Genomic DNA, 16402 nt, shown 5'->3' on the forward strand with positions numbered 1-16402 from the left:
AAAAACAGAGGTTTGAAATGTATTGTTTTTTTGGTTTGAAACATGCATATTTCCTAGAAATTTTAAAATTTGAACTAGTTCTGGACTTAAAAGCTATAATACTTCAAGAAATTTTCAATAATCTGGAGTAAAAATCCATGCACAGTTTTAAAAGCTCGTGGAATTTTACTTTAATTTCTAAGGACTTTATTTTAAGGAAGTTCTGGGAAAAGAATCTTTCAGAAAAAACATCAAATGCAATCTGCTTTTAAGGTAGTTCTGAAGAATTTTAGATTTCTTTTGAAGCCTGAAAGTTTTGACAAAAATTTGAATAAACCCTGAATTGAATTGAAAGCAAATTTTAATGATAACTCTGAAAATTTCTTAGGAGCACAACTCCTTCAGAGAAAAATTCTAAGGGCCTTCTGAAGATTATTTTATAAAGTTGTGGAAGAAAACGAATCCGGAGCCTAAGTTCTTGGAATCTTTTTGAAAATACTAAAGGGAGGATTACAATTAAATCTGAGAATAACTGCAGAAGATCTTCAAAGGAATTCGGAAAATAAATTCAGGAGGGTTTGCCAAACAAATTATGCGAAGAATTCGAAGGAATTTGTGAGGAGAAATGCCACTGAATTCTTAGGAGACTTTCAATGTGAGTAGAATTCCAAGGGAAGGATATCTGAAATGAATTCAATGAATATTCGGAGAGTTTTTTCCAAAGGGTTTCTTATTGTGGAGAATTTCAAGGTCTTTTCGAGGAAAACTAAAAGAAAATTAAATTAGGAGGATAGCTTTATTGAAATGTTGAGGAATTCTGCAGAACCTTCCGAATCGCAAAAAATTGATCCGTGGTAGCGCGGGCACCCATGAATCCCACCTGGTATTGCCCCGCGAACTCTCTTGCAAATGGTGACAGACGGCGGCATAGAATTTGGGAGAGTACCTTGTAGGCGGCGCTCAGCAGTGTGATCGCGCGGTAGTTGCAGCAATCCAACTTGTCGCCCTTTTTGTAGATTGGGCATACGACACCTTCCATCCACTCCTCCGGTAATATCTCCTCCTCCCAAATCTTGGCAATTACCCAGTGCAGCGCTCTAGCCAGTGCTTCACCATCGTATTTTAATAGCTCACTTGGTAGTTGATCTACACCAGTTGCTTTGTTGTTCTTCAGCCGACCGATCTCCTCCTCAACTTCTTGAAGATCAGGGGCTGGTAGCCTGTCTTCTTCTGCGCGTGCTTCAAGGTCTGTTGTAGTGCCACCTTCGTTTTCTGCTGCATCACCGTTGAGGTGCTCGTCATAGTACTGCTTCCACCTCTCAATCACCTCACACTCGTTTGTGAGAAGGTTACCGTCCAAGTCCTTGCACATATCGGCTTGCGGCACGCTTCTCATAGAACTTCCGTGTGTCGTTTACGCGGTACAGATTTTCCATCGCCTCGCGATCTCGGTCTTCCTGCTGATGCTTCTTCCTTCGGAAAACCGAGTTTTGTCTGTTCCACGCTTGTCTGTATCGCTCCACATTCAATCTCGTGCGGTGTTGCAGCATTCTCGCCCGTGCTGCATTCTTCTCCTCTACTAACAGTTTGCATTCGCCGTCAAACCAGTCATTTCCAGTTTTGAGCGCATGCATACTGCAACTAGGTAGTGGTCCGAATCTATGTTCGCACTGCGGTACGTGCGGACGTTGATAATGTCGGAGAAGAATTTCCCGTCGATTAGAACGTGATCGATTTGGTTTTCTGTGTGTTGGTCAGGTGATCTCCAGGTGGCTTTGTGGATATCCTTGCGGGGGAAAAAGGTACTTCCAACTACCATACCCCGAGAGGCTGCAAAGTTCACGCATCGTTGGCCGTTGTCGTTCGATACGGCATGTAGGCTGTCTGGCCCGATTGTCGGTCTATACATTGCCTCCCGTCCTACCTGAGCGTTCATGTCGCCGATGACGATTTTGACGTCCCGTTGCGAACAGCCGTCGTACACCTGCTCCAGCTGCGCATAGAACGCTTCTTTCTCGTCGTCGGGTCTCCCTTCGTGTGGGCAGTGCACGTTGATGATGCTGTAGTTGAAGAAACGGCCCTTAATCCTCAACTTGAACATCCTCGCGTTGATCGGCTGCCAACCAATCACGCGTTGGCGCATCTTACCCAGCACTACAAAGCCGGTTCCCAGCTTGCTGGTGGTGCCACAGCTCTGGTTTTTCCATACCTTTTGTCCCGTCCAGCAAAGTTCCTGCAGTGCTACGACTTCGAAGTTGCGTGGTTGAAGTTCGTCATAGATTAACCTATCGCAACCCGGGAAGCCGAGCGATTTGCAGTTCCATGTTCCGATTTTCCAATCGTAGTCCTTATTTCGTCTCGTAGGTCTGTGCCGATTGTTCCGATCCGTATTTCTTTCTTCAATATTTGCAACTATGTTTTTTTCCAGGGCGGCTTGTTGGGCCTGCCCCAACCCCCAACCATGGAGAACAGACGCCGTTTTGAGCCGCACCTCCATGGTGAACAGACGCTCGGGTTTGGTGAAGCATTTCCTCTATCTCCGTAATATGGTTTGCGTTGCACCTCTTCACTTTGCTATTGCCGGACTGGCAACATTGCCCAGGCTACGCCACCCAGCTGTGTCCATGTTTCAGCTGGTAGTCTTTTGTTATTATGCTCGAGAATGTATTGTGCTAGAATGCCCCTCAAAAAAGTTATAGCTGTTCAAAGATCAATGTTTCGAATTAAATGCTAAAAATCCTTTTTTCTGCCAACACTGCCGGTGTACCAATGAAAGTCAAACTCCAAACTGAAATAATGTCGAAGTTGATTATTTTATCGGTTTGGAATGTTCAGATGAAATATTCAAAAACAATAAATCTGTCTCATATGCGTAGTCGAAGGGGGATGGGGGGTCACTCATATCAATAGAAGTAAAGTTTCAAACTGAAATAACTTCGTAGTTTCTTATTTAATCGATTTGGTATGATCAGATGAATTATTGAAAACAATTTTTAAATCTCATAGGCGTATTAACATATGGGGGGGGGGCTAACTATACCAGAACCCCTCACTCATATAAATGAAAGTTAAGCTTCAAAGTGTAATAACTTTGGTGTTCCTGATCTTGTCAAGTTGGTATGTTCAGATGTATTCAAAAACATGTGCTCCATGTGCGAAGTTATATATAGGGGGGGGGGGGGGGGCTTACTGTATACTTTCCGGCCCTCACTTAGATCAATGAAAGTTAAGATAAAGACTAAAATAACTTCGGAGTTCTGATGAATGTATAATGAGAGAGAGAAGGATTAGTAATTTCCATTTAATTCCACTACCTTATTTGCTTATCCTTGACAGATACGCGTATTTCGTCTACAATGTGCAGACTTCTTCAGTGTCTTGTACTAATACTCGACTGAAGAAAAACATCGTATTTACTGAATATATATTAACACAGGTACATTTTCACTTAGAAACTAGGTGAACTTAAATTTAATTTCCTGTAGGAACAGGTACTCCGCTGCTTACTCGTTGATGTGTCCTAGGTAGTAACTTGAAAAGCCATGTGTGTCCGTTTCCTTGATCCCTGTTGAGTAAAGTTGAATTACATTGTTTGTTGATCTCGAGGCTTTCTGCAACATCCAATTCTATGGTGTAGATACGGTTCGTAAAATCGTGATGTCCTCCGTCGATAGTTGGTGGTCCTCTGTGAAGATGTGTTCTGCAACCTTTGATTTGGTTCTGCAAATCAAAGGTTGCAGAACCCCCCCCCCCCCCCCCCTCTCCAACTAAACATATGAGATAGAGCAATTGTTTTGAATAATTCATCTGAACATACCAAATCGGTAAGATAAGAAACTCCGATATTATTTTAGTTTGGAATCTGACTTCCATTGGTACATCGGCAGTGTTGGCAGAAAAAGTGTTTTTGGTGTTTTATTCAAACCATAAATATTTGAATAGCTATAACTTTGTTTAGATATATTCTAGCACCATACTTCCTTTGGCAAAGTTATTATGCACTTCCTGAACTATATTTGTACATACTTAGTTGCACGGTTCATGCAAAATTGTGGTCTCTAGGGATAAAAATGCAAAAAGTTGGTTTTCCCATACTAATTTCCATACAAATTTCAAACGCAATGAGGAAAGCCAAGTTACAACCAATCGTCCCCAAATTTTGCACAGTTGTTTGGGACTCCAAATGAAACCAAAATAGGGTTGTTTTCGATTGATGAGGTATAGTTTGCGTTTTTCCATATAACGATGACCCCCTCTAGTAGACACTCTGTAGATAGAGAAAGACGATTAAACGCCACAAAGCAAAGAATGATCAATCTTGAAATAAATTCACGATACAATAGTTGAAAATAGTGACTGATTACAAGAAAAAGTGACTTTAGTGACTTGGCCTTAAAAAAAAAGACTTTTTAGTGACTGGCTTAAAAAAAAGTGACCAAGTCACTAAAAAGTGACTCGCTACCAGCCCTGCAATTGGCAAACAAAGGATGTTTCTTTCAAAGTTAATACTACGATTAGCAATTACAATCTTTAAATCACTTTATATATATTATTCTTCATACACTATACTAAAAGTCTCCGTTAAATTATTTATAGTACTACTTGAACTAAAATATCCCCTCAGTCACACTGCAATTACATCGCTACAACCTCTATCTAAATCGAAAGTTTTTTTTTACGTGACCACGTTATGTATTGCATAGGACCGACAGCAAACTAGCGTGGTGCCAACACCCGAACAGAACGCAATACTTACAGAAACTTCAACGCAAAAACCACGACAACTTCTCAGTACGAATAAAATGTAAAATCGACTTACCAATAAATTCTAGTTCCACAGAATACCGGTCCAACCGCGTCCACCACCATCCGTTCCTGTGAATTTAATCGCATCAATAAGACCCATACAGAAGTGACGCTAAACTAAAATTACCTCGCGCAACGCTGTTCAGCTTTTGAGTTTCCTCCGGACTAAGCCTAAGTATTGTGTTCAACACAGGAACTAGGTGTGACTTTTCGTCGCCACTGTTGAGGGTTAAGAACTGAAATGGACAGTCGGATTAATATTTTTCCCTTGCCTCAAATTTGTACGTCTCCTACCTTAAATATCACATTCTTCAGATACTCGGAATTATGTACATGCTTCTCCCGCTCGATGGCTCTCTCGTGGCGCCGAACTTCCTCCTTGAGCAGCTCGTTCAGTTGCGTCAGCTTGGCCAGGTCCTGTTCCGCTTCGGCCAATAGTGCCGCCAGATGCCGCACTCGGCTTTCCTGCTTCGATAGCTTCTCTTTGGTTTGCTGTAGTTCAACTGTTGGCGAAACCGATGGCCGCCCGGACAAATCCATCGAATCCGCCTCAAAGACGGACGCATCGTCAAAGGAGGAATTTAAGAGTTCGTCCAGTGGAATCAGTTCCCGATTAGACCGAGTCCGTTGGTTCGGTTGACTAGAGTTGGAAGATTTCCGCCGCAGGACGGACGGGTTCTGGTGGTGGGAAGTGATACTTTCCGAACCTTCACCCTCTTCGCGCTCCATGAGGAGTAGGTTGATTTTCTGCTCGTCGGAAATATGCTGACCACGGAAGAAAGCCATACCACTGCTCGATGGAATGGCGGTGTTGTTGTTGTTGTTGCGGAAGTCATTCGATGCTTCCTGGGTGTGATGCAGGTTGGCTTGGATGATGTGGGATTGGAGGCTTTCGACCTCCTTGGAATGTTTCTCCTGAAGTTCTTCGATCTGCTTTTTGTAACAGTTGACGAGGGTTTCGTTCTGGAGGCGCTGCGTTTTCAATGCTTCCTGGTGGTTAAGATTAGAGCGACGGTTTTCCTCCATAAGGGATTCATTTTGCACGCGGGATTCCTCCAGCAGATCATGAAGCTCTTTGCAGCGGGTCTGAAGTCTCGTCTTGTCTTCTCTGAGTTCGTCACAAGTCTTGCCAAGTTCAGCGGTTTGGTGCGTGAATGTTTGAAGTTTTGATTGAGACAGTTCCAACGTCTTTTGCACATTTTGAACTTCTTCCTGAAGTTGTCGTTCTTTTCCGCCATCCTTGTTCTGATTTTGCCTCAGAACAGACTGAGCTCGGATCTTATAGCTGGCGAACTCCGTTCGAACGTCCTCTACTTCCTGCTCCTTGTCCTTCATTTTTGATTTAAGGTCTTCGATGGCGCTTTCAAGCCCGTAAACTTGCTTCATCAATTTGCTCTTCTCGGATTCCATTATGTTGCAAGCTTTCTCCTTCTCCGTTACTGCATCGCTCAATTCTATTCGATTGGATTCAATCTCAAGCTTGATTCGCTCGTATTCAACCTTCAGTTGTGCCAGTTCTACATTCATCTCGCCGCGTTGATGCTCGCTAATCCTCAGCTTCTCCTGTTGAACATCCACGTTTTTCTTCAGTTCTTGTGAGTGGCTTCTCTCTCCGTTCAAACTCTGTTCTAGCAACGTCAGTTGGCTCTTCAAGCTTTTGATCGTTCCTTCCTGAACCTCGATAGTTCCTTCAAGATCTTTCGCGTGTACCTTCTTCGCTTCAAGCTTTTTGTTCAGTTCATCTAGCGACTTCTCGTAGGCCTCCATCTCCAAATTTAGCACCTTCGCTTTCTTAGCAGCCAGTCGACACTTCTCCACCTCTGCCTTCAGTTCCTTTTGCGCCTCCAACTCTTCGCTCAACTGCTTCTCAGTGGCTTTCAACGTCGCTTTCAGCTTCTGATTTTCCGTATCAATCTCCTTCTTCGCCAGGTTGAAAGCTTCCTTTTCGCGTTTCAAGCTCTGCAACTGCTCTCGGTACTCTCGAATTGTCGACTCCAGCGATGATTTGTCCTTCTTGCTGCTGTTATCCATCTCCGACCGCACCTGGTTCATGGTTTCGATTTCCTGCTGCTGTTTCTCAACGTGCTCTTTCAACTCCTTCATTTCCGCCTCCAAGTGCTCGGTTATTTTTCGCTCTGCTTCCATTTGATCCAAAACTCGATCGTACTCCGCCTGCAGTGATTGGAAATTCTTCCCGACGGCTTGGGTTTCACGCTCCTTCTCGAACTTTTGCAACTGAATCGTCTGCTCAGCGACCTTCTTCTTCAGTTTCACAGCCAATGATCGTAGCTTGTTGTACTTCTCCTCGAAGCTGTCGTCTATTTCCCGCATGCGAGCCGACTCCTCCGCTCGGGATATCGTCGAAGTGGACATGACATCGCTCTGGGCATCAAAGTTACGATCTCGATCCCGCAAGGCGGCCAGTTCCGATTCCCTTTCGTTGAGTTGGCGCTCTAGGTCCTGGGCTCGCTGTCGCAGTTGTCCGACGTCCGGCGAATCCAGTTCGTTAAGCTTCTGCTGCAAGGCAAGTTTCTGGGCTTCCAGTTCGGAAATTTTGGACAGTTGAAGGGAAATTACTCCGCCACGTTCCTTCAAGATTTCGTTGATTTCTTTAAGCTCTGAGAGCAGCTCACTATTTTCCAACTTGATCAGTTCAAACTTTGACTGGACGGACTGTAGTTCGGAACTGTAGGTGGAATTGTCGTTGGAGAGGGCGTCATTCGTTGCTTGCAGTTGTTGGTTTTGGGCAGCCAATACGTTGTGTCGTCCTTGGAGACCTTCCAGAGTGGAAGTAGTTTCCTGGAGCTCCTTCTGCAGTTGTTGAAGTTGGCCTTCTTTATCCGAGAGCGATACTTGAAGTTCTGCAATTGACTTTTGCAGACTTACACATTTCTCGTTCTGCTCATCTTCCTTCTTTAGCTTCTGCTCAAACTGCGACAGTTGAACGTTTCTAGCATCCAACTCTTCCGCTTGCTTCACAGATAGTTCTTGCAGTTGCTCCAATCGCTTTTGGAGCTCAGACTCGTCTTGAACGGTTGCAGCTATAAGAGTTTCTATTTTCTCTGCAAGTTGTTTGCTGGTCATCTCAGTTTCCTGAAGACGTTTCAGTAGTTCACCATTTTCAGTCTTCATATTTTCGTTGACTGTTTGAAGTTCTGATTTGCCGGTGGAGTTCTCACTGGAAAGGGCGTCGTTGGTAGCTTGCAGCTGATGGTTCTGGGCTTCGAGAGCGTCGTACCTTCCTTGAAGGTCTTCCAGGATGAAGGTAGATTCTTGTTGCTTCTTCTGAAGTTCTTGAAGTTGATCTTCCTTTTCGGAGAGAGCGTCCTGAGCCTCTGCAAAGAACTTTTGTTTCTCCTCTAACTCAGTCAATTGGACGTGTTTGGTTTCCAGTTCTTCCATTTGCTTCGCTGTCTGCTCTTGAAGTTCGTTCAGTCTCTTATTAAGCTCAGTCTCACCTTGAACGGTGGTAGATTTGAGCTCTTCGATTTTCTCTGCCAGCTGTTTGCTCGTCATCTCAGATTGCTGAAGCCGCTTCTGTAAATGTTCATTTTCGGTCTTCAGATTTTCGGTTACTGTTTGAAGTTCTGACTTAAAAGCGGAACTTTCACTGATAAGGGCATCATTCACCGCTTGTAGCTGTTGGTTTTGGGCAGCTGATACTTCGTACTGCCCTTGTAGGCTCTCCAGAATGGACATAGAATCTTGAAGCTTCTTCTGCAGTTGCTGAAGTTGGGCCTCCTTGTTTGAAAGAATATCCTGAACCTCCGCAAGTGACTTCTGCAGATTCTCGCACTTTTCATTCTCATCACTTTCTCGTTGTAGTTTCTGCTCAAATTCTGATAGTAGAACGTTTTTGGCTTTCAGCTCTTCCGCTTGATTCGAAAACTGTTCCTGAATCATCTTCAGTTGTTTACGAAGCTCTGACTGACCGAGAACGGAGTCAGCTTGGAGCGCTTCGATTTTCTCAACAAGAGCTCTTTTATCGGCCAGCTCCAATTGCAACTTTTCTTCAATTTCCGATTTTTTTACGTTAAGGTCTTCATTTCCAGACTTCAGTTCGTCAATAACGGATTGCCTCTCGGCGATAATACTCTCCATCTCAGCTATTTTTCGTTCCAAGACTTCTTTTTCTTGCGACTGCTGTTTTAACGTTAGCTCAAAATCCCCTTTTTCTGCCTCCAGGCTCTGATAAGTCTGCTGAAGCTCTTCAAATAGTTTTTGAATATCAGCCAAGGCAGTGCTATCTTCCATTTCAGCAGTTTTCTGTTCTTTCGACTTGTAAGCGTTCTTTAACGCCGTATTCTCCCTCTCCAATGCCTGCATCCTAGTGAACAAGACGTTTGAAGCATTCAGCAGTTCCTTCTGCCACTTTGGCACCTGCTCGGAATACTCCTTAACCGTCTTCAATAATATTTTTCTATCAGACTTCAGCAGAAGCACTTTCGCCGATATATCCTGCACCTTGTTTTTGTACAGCTTCAGCTTCCTTATCAGCTTCTCTTCCTTCCCAGTTAGCACACCCTCGCCTTTAGCTTTCAGTAATTCCTGCTCCACGACAACCTTACTCTCCTTCAGTTTCTCCTTCTCTCCCTCCAACTTCTGCATCTTTGCTTCCATCCCGGACAAATCCCCCAGCAGCTCCTCGTTCTCGTCTGTCAACCGCTTGATCTGCCTTTGAAAGGCTTCATTTTCCACCGAAAACTTTTCCAACTGCTCCCTCAGCAATGCAGCTCCATCCAGTTCCCGCCTCAAACCCGCTACCATTTTTTGCAACTCATCCGCCTTCATAGCAGCTTGCAGCTTCTGTTCCGTCAAAGAGCTCACCATTTCCTGCATAGCTTTCAAGCAGTCCTTGTCGGCAGTTTTTTGCGTCTCCGCCTGGGAAAGCTGCTCCTTGAGCTTCCTGTTCTCTTCCTGGCATTCTAAAATATAAATCTAATGTTATTAAAATTCAAATTTACGCTTACCCATTTTCAAACAAACCATCCTTTGCTTGCTTTGCCTTCTGAGCGATTCCCAGCAGACCGCGACACTTCTTGATCAGATCCTCCCGGGTGAGGTTGTCGAATGGGCTGGCCTTTTTCGCTCCGCCGACGGAATCCTTCCAGTTTCACAATAAAAGCAAACAAATCACAACAAAAAAGTAAATTAAAGTTGACATCATCATCATCTTTCTGGCTCGTCGTCAGTATCGTCATTAAGGTCATTGGGGGAAAAAGTTCTCACCTGGTCGGATGATACGTTTCCTTCCATTTTCAGTCCACGAAATCAAGATAGAACTAGGAACCAACACTTGAAACGAAAACTACAGGAATCAAAGCATGATTTTACGAAAGTTTCGAAAGGAAATTTGCGCAGGAAATCACAGAAAAAGTAAAATTTCGCTGATGACGAAGTGAAAATCCTGCAAACACTTTCTTCGCACTGCACCAGATTGACGTTTCGTGTTTTTTTTTATAGCAAAGTGCATCGTTTGGCCTTCAGACGCAATGAGACGAATGGAGGTTCGTTAGAGGGTTCGGCTATTTTACCGATTAAACGTGGAAGAAAAAAACCATGAAATTATTGCGCATTTCTTACCAAACTGGACAAATTCTGGGACGGGACTTGACAATCGAGCTTCTCCCTATTCTTAGTGTTTTTGAAGAATGCCCTTCGGATAGTTGCGCGTGGTGTTTGACGGAGTTGACCAATGATGCCAGGAATGTAATTTTTTTCTATTTTAATTTGGATTTCATTTAGAGTTACTACCGCAGTTTAGCAGCTTGTACATAATGTTTGCTCAACACAATAAAAACAACGATACACAAACCTCGACACAAACAACAATATCCATCGCTTAAAACACGCAGTGCACTCAACTTTACAACTTTCCTTTCGCAAATATAAACAATTAACAACGCCATTGACGTCAACATTGATTCCGGCATCACTGCCAGTCAAATTGATGCGATCCCTCTGTTATTTTTATTCCACGATTGCTACTGTCAAATCGACCAATCAGAAACTGGCTCGGATTTGAAAGTAAATTGGCTCGAAATCGCTACCCGATTGTCAAGTCCCGTCCCAGGACAAATTAACCTTTCTGACGTAATAACACGCACACTTCCGTAATCCCATTTTCATGTGAGAAGCTTTTTATCCTTTCACCCTAGCAAAAAATGTTTGTTTATTTGTTTATTTGTTATGGTTGCATCAACAGACTAGAAATAGTCCCAATAATGTGTTGTAAAAAAGTACAGATTATACAGACGACATACATATACTACAGTTACTACAGTTACAAACGAAAATAACTTGGAAAGCATTGTCAAGTTACTAAAAATTTATAAGTCTTAAATTTTACACTTAGCTGTTGGGTATCAAGCGCCTTCGGTCAGCTAAAAAGGCAGAGAATCTTCGGCGAAGCATATTCCGTGTCAAGTGGAAATCGAACATCGACGCTACTCGGTTGAACACTAGCTGCAAGCCGTAAATAGCGCTCCCTATGCTATAATTAGTTCGAAGAAGTGGAAGTCTCAGCATAAGACTGTTGCGTAGTGATCGAGGTTGAACATTAATGTTCACTTGTTGCAGAATTGCTTCGCAGTCAATTCTTCCTTGCAGAGTATCGGCGACGGTTAAGGCTCTGAGAACATCTCTTCGGATACGTAAGGGCTCGATATTGATCAATTGGCAGCGATTCTCGTAGCTTGGAAGACGAAGTGGGTATCTCCAAGGCAGCTTACGGAGCGCGAAGCGAAGAAAACGTCGTTGAACAGATTCAATTCGCTCGGCCCCATTATTGTAGTTCGGGCTCCAGACAGCAGAGCAGTATTCCAACGTAGATCGTACGAGAGAGCAATAGAGCGATATCAAGGAGTAAATGTCCGTGAAGTTCTTAGTAATCTTGAAGACAAAGCCAATCGTTCTGGACGCTTTGTCGACGACATACGATATATGGTGTGAGTATGTCAGCTTTGAGTCTAGAAAAACGCCTAAGTCTTTCACGCAGTGCACCCGTTCGATAGTCGTGCCTAGTAGTTTGTAGTTGAAAATAATCGGTTGTTTTTTGCGTGAGAAAGTAATAACTGTACACTTAGCTGGGTTGACCACCAGTCGGTTTAGACTACACCAGTCAGCAAAGATGTCAATCTGATTTTGGAGAGAACGGCAGTCGGCGAGTGAGCGGATGCGCAGAAAAACTTTCAGATCGTCTGCAAACGATAATCGTGGCTCTGTGATAACATGGTGAACGTCGTCGAAGTAGAGGAGAAATACCAATGGTCCCACATGGCTGCCCTGAGGTATACCGGACTTTGCGCAGAAGCTTGCTGAGCGACAAGTACCCAAAGTTACTGTCAATTGGCGCTCCGTGAGGTATGAACGAAACCATCTCAAAAGATTTCCACCGATCCCTAGCCTATCAAGCTTAGCGATCGCAATTTCGTGGTTCAGCTTATCGAAGGCTGCCGTAAGATCTGTGTAGATAACGTCCGTTTGGGTCCGAGCAATCAAACTGTCTGTGATGTAAGACGTTAGGCACAGCAGGTTCGTAGTTGTGGAACGCCCAGTTATGAATCCGTGTTGATCTGTACTTAGATATTGCCTGCAATGCGCATTTAGGGACTCTATGACAACCAATTCAAAAAGTTTTGATACAGCACTCAGCGATGTGATTCCCCGGTAGTTGTTTACGTCGCGTTTGCTTCCCTTTTTATGAACAGGAAACATATCCGCAGTCTTCCAGCAAGACGGAAAGATGCCGCTGGAAAGAGAGAGCTGGAATATGCGGCGCAGTGGATCTAAAAGACAAGTGATGTTCTTTTTAAGAATAATCGACGGAACACCATCGGGTCCAGCCTTAGTTGAAGTCTTAAGTTTAGATGCTGCTCTAGAAATCGTATCTGTAGTGGCTTCGACCATGCTGAGCGTTTGGTTGATCAAAGGAACATTACTGGCCGCGGAAGTAATGATATTAGCGGAGAGTTGCTCGGCTACAAACACACTAGCAAATTTGGCTGAGAACAGGTTGCAAATGTCTTGTTGATTTCCAGCAGTTTCACCATTAAAAATCATGGAAGAGGGTAAGCCGACTTCCCTGCGTTGCTCATTTACGAAGTTCCAGAAGGATTTCGGGTGTGATTTTAGCCGCCGTTGAATCCTCCTTTGATAGCGTTGAAAACAGAGACGACTTAACCGCTTATACTCGTGGTTGAGTCTGACATAGTAGCATTTCAGTGGCAGTGTGCGGAGTTTAGTAAATCTTCTGAGAGCAGCCTTCTTAGTTCTTTTCAACGAGCGAAGATCTTTCGTCATCCACGGGACGCGAGAGTCGATATGGATGATCTTTTTGGAAACGTGTCTGTCAATGACATATGCCAAGACGTGAGAAAAGGTTTGTGCAGCAATGTTGACGTCTACAGGATCTAGAATATGCTCCCAATCTAGATTAGACAGCACATGGACGATACTGCAATGGTCAGCTCTACGGAAGTCATATGACACAGCGTTTGGAGTGCTGGTGACATCATGGACAATATTATTTTCGATCACGATAACTAAAGCAGGGTGATGATGCACTACCTTGACTAAAGGTTCGGGTGCCGTGGAGAGGAAAGGAGCTGTATCACGAGCACTCACAAAGCAGAGATCCAGGGTGCGGTTGTTTTCATTCAACAGGCCATTGATTTGTGACAGAATTGCGGTACTATAACTGTCCAGGAGCTGGATGGTTCCTACGTGGAAAGATGAACGCTCGTGATCAGGACAAAAGAAACCACTATGGGTTGGAGTCCATGCAATGTCCGGTAGGTTAAAATCGCCAAGAACAATAACTTCGTCGGAAGGGCCTGCTTTGTCTGAAGCGGCCAAGACGGATCGACAATGTGCGTCAATAAGCTCCAAGTCACGGGTTCGATCTGGAGGAATGTACACTGCACAGAGAAGCAATTGACGATCACCAAGTTGAATAGCCACCCACATTTGTTCAACCCTGTTCCAGGAATCGTCCTCGATAACTTCTGCTTTCAGCTTGGAATCAACTGCGATAAGGACGCCTCCCCCAGTAGTTTTCCTACTATTATTCGTGTTTCGATCGCAACGAAATATTTCGTAGCCAGCACCAAAGACATAGTTTGAAATGGTTCGATAATTGAGCCATGTTTCGGTCAAAACTAAAATGTCGTAGCAGTGATCCATGACGGCCAGATGATAATCATCCACGAGGCCGTTCATACCACCAACGTTCTGATAGTAAATCGTTATGTCCGACCTCCGCTGTTCGGGAACAACGGAAGGTTCAGCGTGTAGTCATAGAGGTAACTCTAAGACCACTGGGTCCCGAAGAAAATCATTATTATTTTTGGCTCACTTAGTACCAGAACAACGGTCCCAAGCAGTCCCAAGCTATTTCACGCACCCCTGCATGTTCTGCATGAATCCACACACCCCTGATGTTATCTGTCAAACTTTCATAGCGAATCAAAACAAACATAGTGTAGTAATAGAATTTCAACTAGAATAGGGTACGTTAATCGTTTGCTTGGGACCAATAGGCTACTAAAGTGGTGAGCCAATTTAAAATCGTTAGTTTCGTATTGATTGTTGGTGTAGTTGCATTTGGGAGCTGGTAGATGTCACTTGACGGAGGAAGGATGTTCGAGTAGGGTCGCTGGAAACCAAGATATTTTCAAGCGATACTACAGATACAGATGTTGACTATCAATACTCGTGCGCATAGAATGGAATAGCCTCAAAATAGCGTGTACACGCTTCGCTACACGCAGATAAGTATGTTGTAAACCCTAAGGCCGTTCGCAATGCTGAGTTTCAACATTGTTTTAACTTACTCGTCAATTCTGTAATAATTGTTAAAAATTGCAACACGATCGGCGCAACGCACAGTTCTAAAAGATCTTTGTAATCATCAAGTTCCATAAACTTTACTGTTCTCTATGAAGTTCTCCGTTTTTTTGTTTGTGAAGCTCTTCGTTCGTTTCAAACTCGCTCAGAAATAAAACAGAATAGTCGAGCAGTTGCAAATCTGGTGCAAAATAGTGCTCGAATAATGAAACTGCAACTCAGCATTGCGAGAGGTGCGATTCTGTTCTAGTTTCAAATTGAAACAGTCCTTATACAATACAACAGCATTGCGAACGGCCTAATAAAAATTTTAAGGTTAATTTGCTTAACGACGTGTTTGGGGTATCATCCAAACTATTTGTGGAATAGCTCAATCATTTGGGCTATCGTTCGTTCATGGTATTTTTTATCAGGGAATCTAAATGAATTTTATTATAGCCTGATGGTTTACCAGCAATTATTTTTGATTAGTACAAAGTGTCTGGACAGAGCAATGGATTGAATAGTGCAGTACTTACAATTATTTTACGCTCTGGTTAGCAACGATTGGCAAATCGGGCACATCAGCATCAACATAATCTGCACGATCGTCTATTGTCACGGGCGACGACGGCGGATGCGCGATTGGAAAAACGGAATTCGTCTAGCAGCCTACGTAGCAGTTGCAGTAACATCAGTAAATGCAGTTTTACTGGTATCAGATGGCTCCAGAAACGTGCGTTAGTTCTATGTTGAGGTGGAAACTTATAACCTGTACTTGTCCCGTCCATTTGAAATGTCCGAAATCAAAAACTCAAGCAATTATATGTGCTCTAAGTGCCTGGATGTCACCTTTATTAAGCCATTCTGATTCTGAGATTGATTTCATTTTCATATCGTTTTTTAGTTAGAAGATCTCGATTGATTATGTTATGGCTACTGATCCGTAAAAATCGCTCCTCCTTGTCACCGAATCCAAACTCCTGCGTGAACGAATGCTTATAACTAGGTCGCACATCGATCGAGATGGACCAGTATTCGTAGGAATGATACCCATTTGAACCCGACCCCACGATCGACAACTTGACATCCCGCATTCCATAGAACCCTCCAGCTGCCACCAACCTGCATTCCCATTATGTAATGTCGTTTTAGCAACAATCAATACGAAACTATCGATTTGAAATCGGCTCACTACTTGACTAGCCTATTGGTCCCAAGCAAATCGATTAACGTACCCCATTATAGTATACATTCCAGTACTACACTATGTTTGTTTTGATTCGCTATGAAAGTTTGACAGATAAAATGAGGGGTTAGTGGATTTTCCTATGTTTCGAGGGGTGAATCGATAAGCTTGGGACCGAGGAGAGTACCAGAGCTGAGCCAAAAAGTTGAGCACGTTTCTTCGGGACCTTCTGGTCTTAGAGTTACCTCTATGGTTTTAGTTCGTACAAAAGATGCACCTTATCCTCGCAATCAGTCATCCATTGCCCACTGCCGTTACCTCAATCTTATGAGTCGAAGTACTACCAACAATCAATACGAAACTAACGATTTTAAATTGGCTCACCACTTTAGTAGCCTATTGGTCCCAAGCAAACGATTAACGTACCCTATGATAGTTGAAATTCTATTACTACACTATGTTTGTTTTGATTCGCTATGAAAGTTTGACAGATAACATCAGGGGTGTGTGGATTCATGCAGAACATGCAGGGGTGAGTGAAATAGCTTGGGACTGCTTGGGACCGTTGTTCTGGTACTGAGTGAGCCAAAAATAATAATGATT

At 43.5% G+C, this 16402-nt stretch overlaps 1 protein-coding gene across 1 annotated transcript; it reads right to left on the reverse strand.

Annotated features, from left to right (window-relative positions):
• Nucleotides 1–4498: 4498 nt before the first annotated feature.
• On the reverse strand, nt 4499–10218 carry GCC185 (GRIP and coiled-coil domain containing 185 kDa). Its single transcript, XM_065227173.1, has 5 exons — nt 10015–10218; nt 9772–9889; nt 5080–9710; nt 4913–5021; nt 4499–4854 (listed from the first exon to the last, which is right to left on the reverse strand). Exons 1-5 carry the CDS (start codon nt 10039–10041, stop codon nt 4808–4810), a joined length of 4932 nt encoding a protein of 1643 aa, XP_065083245.1. The 5' UTR covers nt 10042–10218; the 3' UTR covers nt 4499–4807.
• Nucleotides 10219–16402: the final 6184 nt, after the last annotated feature.

The sequence above is a fragment of the Ochlerotatus camptorhynchus genome, unplaced genomic scaffold, assembly GCF_037179485.1.
Source record: "Ochlerotatus camptorhynchus isolate MF236.1 unplaced genomic scaffold, CSIRO-AGI_Acam_v1.1 ptg000267l, whole genome shotgun sequence".
Classification (NCBI taxonomy): domain Eukaryota; kingdom Metazoa; phylum Arthropoda; class Insecta; order Diptera; family Culicidae; genus Ochlerotatus; species Ochlerotatus camptorhynchus.